This window comes from Trifolium pratense, linkage group LG1 (assembly GCF_020283565.1).
Source record: "Trifolium pratense cultivar HEN17-A07 linkage group LG1, ARS_RC_1.1, whole genome shotgun sequence".
Taxonomy (NCBI): Eukaryota; Viridiplantae; Streptophyta; class Magnoliopsida; order Fabales; family Fabaceae; genus Trifolium; species Trifolium pratense.
Genome location: NC_060059.1, coordinates 24,659,507 through 24,667,231, shown reverse-complemented (window position 1 = coordinate 24,667,231; position 7,725 = coordinate 24,659,507). Strand labels below are relative to the sequence as shown.

The window sequence follows — 7,725 nt, the reverse complement described above, 5'->3', positions numbered from 1 at the left end:
TATTGAAGGTCCCAGGCCGTCAGTATGTAGTCTTGGAGAACGGAATAAATTTAAAATTGAAATATTAAGAATTACTGACGGTCCTGGGCCGTCAGTAAAGCAATGGGTATTGCAGACGGTCCCAGGCCGTCAGTATGTTGCTAGACGTTGGTGCATTATGACGGTCCTGGGCCGTCAGTAATGCATGTGCTTTATGACGGTCCCAGGCCGTCTGTAAGGAGGTAACCGTTGGTACATTATGACGGCTATTGGCCGTCTGTAACGCATATATTTGAATTTCAAACCCTCAACGGTCCAAAGAACACTCTATATATTACCACTCTTTCATTTCATTTTTTCATTTCCATTCTCTCTCTAAATTTTCTCTAACTTCTCTCTTAAATTTTCTCTAATTTCATACTTTTTCTAACTTCTCTAATTTTCTCTAATTTAATCTTCATACAAAAAGTGGTAAGTGTTTGTGTTTTACTATTACGAATTTAAAATTTTTGTTTTGTTATTTAAATGTATATGTTCTAATATTTGTTGTTTACCATTTTTAATAGCAAGTTTTATTCTCGTGAGGAGCGGAGTTTGTGGGTAAGGAGCGCGCCAAGTAAGAATCTACTCGGCACACAAGTAAGTAACGTAATTTTAATTTATATAGTGATAGTTTTTTTTTTACCGTATACTTAGTAATAGTTATTAATTAATACTTTGTAATTTTTTACTAATATTTTCTTATCACTATGTATAAAAGTTATTGTTTTTGTAAAAAAATTAAAAAAATATATTTAATTTTGTTTATTTCGAAAACAGAATTATTTTTTTTAAATAAGTATTTTTTTTTTCAAAAAAACAGTATATTTATAATATTTTTATTTAAAAACGAAATTTTTTTAAAAAAAATTTATAAAAGAAATTTTTTAACAGTTTGTGTATTTTTAAAAAAGTGATGTAATTTTCATATCTCCATCTAAAAAGTTGTAAGTGTTTGTGTTTTACTTTTAAAGTTAAAATTTTTACTTTGTTATTTAAATGTATATGTTCTAATAATTTATTTACAATTTTTATTAGCAAATTCTCGTGGTCATCGGAGGTCGTGGGTTAGGAGCGGAGTTTGTGGTTAGGAGCGCGCGCCAAGTAAGACTCTACCCGGCACCCAAGTAAGTAATATATGTAATTTTAATTTATAATATTTAGTGATAGTTTTATTTTTACCGTACACTTAGAAATAGTTACTAGCATTTTATTATTACTATGTATTTAAAAAAAGAAAAACAATTATATTTTAAAAAATTATAATATATATGTTAAAAAGTCGGTAGTTTTGTCAACTAGAAAACTTAGTATTTTTTAGATTTAATAAACCATAAACTTTAAAAATAAAATGTTAAAAGTTTATATGTTATTGTTGAGTAGACATATATATATATATATATATGTCCAAAATACTTTTGAAAAATAAAGTAATAAATTTAATACATATATCGATCTAATTATATATTAATTAAACTACACAGATATGGATTTTAGCAATCGTAATTGGATGTACGATAGACATAATCCTGGAAAGAGGGGCCGGGTTAAAGAGGAATTTAAAATAGGGGTCGAAATGTTTATCAATACAGTAAAATATAATGACATTGTGATACGTGAAGGGGGAATTAGATGTCCGTGTGTACTTTGTCGATGTACAAGAATACATAGCGAAGATGAAATTAGGTCTCATTTATATAAAAAGGGATTCCAACCTAATTATTGGGTTTGGTCAAGTCATGGCGAAGGATCTTCCACGACTGTTCCCGTGAATCAAAATCGTGCTTCAAGCAGTGTTTTTCAGCCCGTTGTTGTTCCCCAATATTATCATCAGCATTATGATCCGTTTAATGAGATGGACAATATGATAACTAATGCCCTTGGGTTTAATACGCCGATTTATGTGCCAAATGATGTCGACGACCCTGCTGATGATGAATATGACGCTGATGTTAACGTCGAGAGACCAAATGAGGAAGCCCAGCGATTTTTTGATCTTTTGAAAGAGACAAATACACCGTTGTGTGAAGGCTCCCGAGACTCAAAGTTAACGGTGTGTATTAGACTTTTGGGTATCAAGTCTGAATGTCTTGTTTCAGAATACACCATGGACTTGATAACAAAACTGATGTTGGATATAACAATAGACCGTCCTCTTGATTTGCCAAAAAATTATTACGAAGCAAGACAATTGGTTGCAAAGTTAGGACTCGGAGCGAAGAGAATTGACTGTTGTGTTAACGGGTGTATGTTGTACTATAGCAACGAATTTGGTGTAGATGACGGTGCATTACTTGAATGTAAATTTTGTTAAGAACCAAGATATCGTGTAACAAGAAATTCACGGTCAGTCAGAAGGAAGCCAATCCCAAGAAAGGCGATGTTCTATTTACCCATAATACCAAGGTTGCAAAGGTTGTATGCATCGATGCAAACTGCCAGTAAAATGACATGGCATCGTGAAAACTATGAAAGGAGAAAAATGTCAGGTGAGTTGCGACATCCTTCTGATGGAATGGCTTGGAAGCATTTTGATCAAGTTTATCCTGAATTTGCTTCGGAGCCACGGAATGTCCGACTTGGGTTATGCTCAGATGGATTTACACCATATACTCAAGTATCAGCCACTCCATATTCATGTTGGCCTGTTCTGGTTACCCCGTACAATCTTCCTCCTGATATGTGCATGTCAAAACCTTACATGTTTTTCCAGACTTTACTTCCGATTGCATTTAGTTCTTTACCCCAACATGTATTGAATCCGCTTATTGAAATCAGTCAATTTTTCAAGAATCTGTGTTCGACAACGCTAAGAGAGGCTGATCTCATCAAGATGGAAAATGACATTCCACTGATCTTGTGTAAGTTGGAGAGAATATTTCCTCCTGCCTTGTTTGATTCTATGGAGCATGTTGTGGTGCATCTTGCATACGAGGCTAGGCTTGGTGGGCCGGTTCAATATAGATGGATGTACCCGTTCGAAAGGTTCATGGGTTATGCAAAACGTGCCGTGAAAAACAAAGCTAGGGTCGAAGGCTCAATTTGTGCAACATACTTACACCGCGAAACAATTTACTTTTGTTCGCATTACTTCAAAGACACGTAGTCATCAAGCCATATTCGCAATGAAACTGAAACATCTCGGCCTGTGAGAATTCACCCATTAAACATGTCAATATTCAGCTTGCCTGGTCGTAATGGTGGTGGTGAGAAAGTGTTGTATCCTGGTGACAAAGTTCTCTATTCGGCGCATGTTCACTTGCTGATTAATTGCAATGAAGTCGAGCCATATTTACAGTGAGTATTTTTAATTAGTTAATAAATAATTATTTATTCCAATTAAGTTCGCTTATAACTAACGATATTTAATAACTTAGGATGTTTTTAACACAACATACTTCTGCTCAAATCAATTCGCAATTTCCAGCATGGTTCAAAGAATACATGTACCAACAAACACCCGCAACTCGTGTCATACAACACTTGAGAAACTTATCTGATGGCCCAAAGTCAACCGTTAAACAATGGCACACCTACTTTGTCAATGGTTACAGATTTGAGACACACAGTTGGAGTGAAGGAAAAACAACAGTAAACAGTGGAGTGTGTATGAAAGGTGTGACTGAAAATGGTGAAGGAGATTTTTACGGTGTCATTGAGAACATATTTGAAATCGAATACAATTACCTTGATTACAAGAAAACAGTCGTGTTGTTTTACTGTAAATGGTTTGATCCTTCAAATAGAGGTACCAGATATGATTCAAAGACTAATACCGTGGACATAAAAATGAACAAACATTATCCATTGTATGATCCGTTTGCTATGGCTCATAACGTCAGACAAGTTCACTATGTCCCTTATCCATCGACTACAAGGGATAAGCGAGGTTGGTGTGCCGCAATAACATCAAAACCAAGGGGTCTGATTGAAAAAAATGAGATAGATGAACGTGAAGATGAACCATATCAGGAAGATGAGATGTCCAATGTTGATGATGTCATTGCAGTTGAAACTTTTAATCAACTTTGCGTACAAGAAGAAGCCGAAGAAGTACCTTCTGATGGTGATGTTGATGAAGAGGACGTCGAAGCTAATGGTGATGATGAAGGCAGTGATGATGAAGATGTATCAGATTGGGATGACAATTAATTTTATAATATAGTTATCCGCGTTGTAATAATATTAATCGTTGTACTTGAATATTTGTTTTTGGTTGCATTTGTTTATCGTTTAATGATGATGAATTATAAAACAATATATGTCATGTATTTCTTAATTAATTATATATATATTTGTCATGTATTTCTTAATTAATTATATATATATTTGTCATGTATTTCTTAATTATATATATATTTGTCATGTATTTCTTAATTATATATATATTTGTCATGTATTTCTTAATTATATAAATATATTTATCATATATTTTTTTATTATAGATGAATCCAGATGAAGAAAATTTTGATGATGACAATGTCGATGATGACATTGATGATATTCCACCAGCACCGGGTGTCGAACGCGGACGCGGACGCGCTCCACGTAGACGTGCTTTACCCCGCCGCGTTGTTCGGAATCGATGGTTGGAGGGTATGCCCAAGTCTCGAACCGTAGACGGTGTGGAAGAGGAGTACGACTCCTACGACGACGATGATGACCACGAGGACGAGGAAATAGCCGATATTGCACTTTTAGCTCCTCAAAATGAATTGTTGATTGACCGGCATGGTAGACCCATCATCATGCCATATACCGCCACAGAGTAAGTTAATTATTATTAAGAATTTGTGTTTAATAAATTAATTGGATATATATGATAATTATTCTTAACTAATATATATATATATATATTGTGCAGTTTGCAACCCCAAAATCCGGCGAATAAGGCAATCAATAATGCATTGAAATCCAAATTCCAGGCTCCATATCTCAACTGGACGGAGGTCAGGGCAGATGAGCGTGGATATCAACAATTTTGGAATGGCTTCAGGGTACGTTTTTATTTATAATTACTTTTTTATCCAATCAATTTTGTTACTAAACATATATTTACTAATTTATTAACAATTTTTCTTTATTTTTCGTAGTCGCAAGTAACTTGGCTGAATCACCACACAGCGGCTATTGAGCGTATATTCAACAAAAAAGCCACCAAGCGTCTGTCGACCTTACTTTTTGAAGCGCGGAAAAAGATTAAAAAGGATCCTTCAAAACCACCACTTTGGCTCGCTGGCAATTCATACCCTATGCTCTGCCGCAGATGGGAAGAGGAAGAGTATATTGCAAAGTGTATAAAGAACAAAGCCAACAGAAATACTGATGAAGCCAATCGTGCGTGCGTACACTCTGGAGGGTCTAAATCTGCCGGAACGCTTCGTCTTGAGTTCATCCAACAATTTGGTCGTCCACCCACCTTTATGGAGATGAATGACATGATGCACCGGTATGCAGATTCCGGTGAGTGGACGGGGGCAAGGGCGCAAGAAGTGTCGGTAAGTATTTAATTATATATATTATTTATTATTTATTTCGTATAACATTATTTTTTAAACATTATATAATTATATCTAAACATTATAATTAATTAATTATAATTTTTTTTTAATTTATTGTAGAGGTTGACGCAAATTTGGGTTGAAGAATATAATGCAAGCCAACTACGACTACCACCTCATAGGCGAGATAATGAGGATGTTCGTCGAAACAAGATGTCGTTGGCTTTTGTTAAGAATGCTGGTGGTGCGACTCGAGGTCGCAAATTCGCTGCTGGGTGTACATCTTCTCTATATGCAAGTGACCCAACTGGTTTGAGAGATGTCACTTACACATCTTCATCTTCATCGAGTACAGGACGCTCTCGTCCAACTCAAAGAGAGGAAACCGATGATGAGTATGAAGCGCGAATGAGGGCCACGTATAGAGAAGAATTCCGCGATGAGTTCGAAGCATCATTTGATGACCGGGTGGACGTACGGGTCCAACATATATTGCAGGAATTCTTTGCACAGCAGAGGGCGCCGGCGCCGGCGGGGGGGGGGTTGGATCATCATCTCAGGCTTCGGCACGACAAAATCAAAATGCCGGTGAACAAGAATATCGACCGGATTTGAGTAGCATGGTTAATTTGAATCAGCTGCCGGAGTACCGAGAGGGTGATCCAGTACTGAGTATGAGCATAGAGGATATGAGTCAGATGCTTAATGAACCAGTTCATTTACAATTTTTTGATCCTACTGGGCAAACAAGTGGAAGCAGTAGTGGCGGAAGCGGTAGAAATAATCAACAAACTGCTTTCACCGAATACCAGAGATCATTAAATCCACAACAAGACTTCATAATCCCATATGAAAACCCAAATCAACCCCAAGGCAACTTCTTCCCAAATCAAGCCCCAATTAACTTCGTTCATAGGCCTGTGGCACGACCTCCTTCGCGAACGTCACTCCCCGGAGTCGTAATACACGAGGAAGGTAGAGGCCGAGGCCGAGGCCGAGGAAGGTCGCGTCAGCCAACAGACACTGGCAAGGGGAAGCGACCACTATATCAGCCGCCTGACCAACGTTGATGTGTAATTTTAATAATCTGTTGTTGATTATTATTTGTTTAATTGTTTTCTTTTTGTAATGACAATATTATCATTATATTTAATTATACTTATGTTAAGTATTTTTATTATGCTTTTTATTAAATTTTAATTTTAATATTTTTTAATTATTTATTATGCAGTATATTTTTTATTTTAAAAAATTAATATTAATTTTTTTTAAAAAAATTAATAATTTAATTATTTAAAAATCAAATACTGATTTTTAAATAATTAAATTATTAATTTTTTTAAAAATCGTTATTATGCAGTATATTTTTTATTTTAAAAAATTAATATTAATTTTTTTTAAAAAAAATTAATAATTTAATTATTTAAAAATCAAACTGATTTTTAAATAATTAAATTATTAATTTTTTTTTTAAATCGTCAAGCATTACTGACGGCTCCAGGCCGTCACAATGTGTAAAAGAAAATGTAATACTGACGGCTCCAGGCCGTCACAATTGCGTGTCCTTTTGAATTGACCAGTGTGTATTATTGACGGCTCCAGGCCGTCAGTAACGTTATTGACGGTCCTGGGCCGTCAGTAACCATTACTGGCGAGCTAATTACTGAGGGCCCAAGGCCGTCAGTAATGCATGCATTTTAGACGAAATTTGTGCATTACTGAGGGCCTTTGGCCCTCAGTAAATGCATGTTTTCTTGTAGTGTTTCTTTGATTAGAATTATGATTATTATAAAAAAGCAGACAATAAGTATAAAATTTTATAAAAGAAAAGGTATATTTTGTACTTTCGTCACTTTCCTCTTTTAATAAAGAAAGTACAAAATTTCAATTTATAATATTTGAGTATACCTTTTGAAAAAGATTCAATACTTTCCACTTTTTGAATTAAAATCAAAATATACTTCACATCTTTACGAACCAAAAACTCATCTAAAGTGAGTAAAAAAAAAAAAACTCATCTAATGTGCGACTACTTTTTTACATGGGAAGTGTGACTTTCCAACTCCTTTTCTGTTATCCTTTATTTATTTATTTTGGTCAAGTGTTCTCATTTTTTTAACCATCTAATTCTTAGAGAAAGTGACTGATAATTCAGAGTTCAGCCGCAAAGTAAGGTCTGAGCAAAAGTTATTTATACCAGAAATCA

At 34.9% G+C, this 7,725-nt stretch overlaps 1 protein-coding gene and 1 long non-coding RNA gene across 2 annotated transcripts; both read left to right on the top strand.

Annotated features, from left to right (window-relative positions):
* Nucleotides 1-422: 422 nt before the first annotated feature.
* LOC123906539 lies at nt 423-1,095 on the top strand. The gene is made up of 3 exons (XR_006808947.1): nt 423-450; nt 546-618; nt 1,057-1,095. It is a non-coding gene; the product is annotated as an uncharacterized LOC123906539 (long non-coding RNA).
* Nucleotides 1,096-1,113: 18 nt separating this feature from the next.
* LOC123906462 lies at nt 1,114-6,645 on the top strand. Its single transcript, XM_045956378.1, has 5 exons — nt 1,114-1,145; nt 4,464-4,786; nt 4,883-5,015; nt 5,112-5,516; nt 5,640-6,645. The coding sequence occupies exons 2-5, from the start codon at nt 4,464-4,466 to the stop codon at nt 6,132-6,134; spliced, it is 1,356 nt and encodes a 451-aa protein (XP_045812334.1). The 5' UTR covers nt 1,114-1,145; the 3' UTR covers nt 6,135-6,645.
* Nucleotides 6,646-7,725: the final 1,080 nt, after the last annotated feature.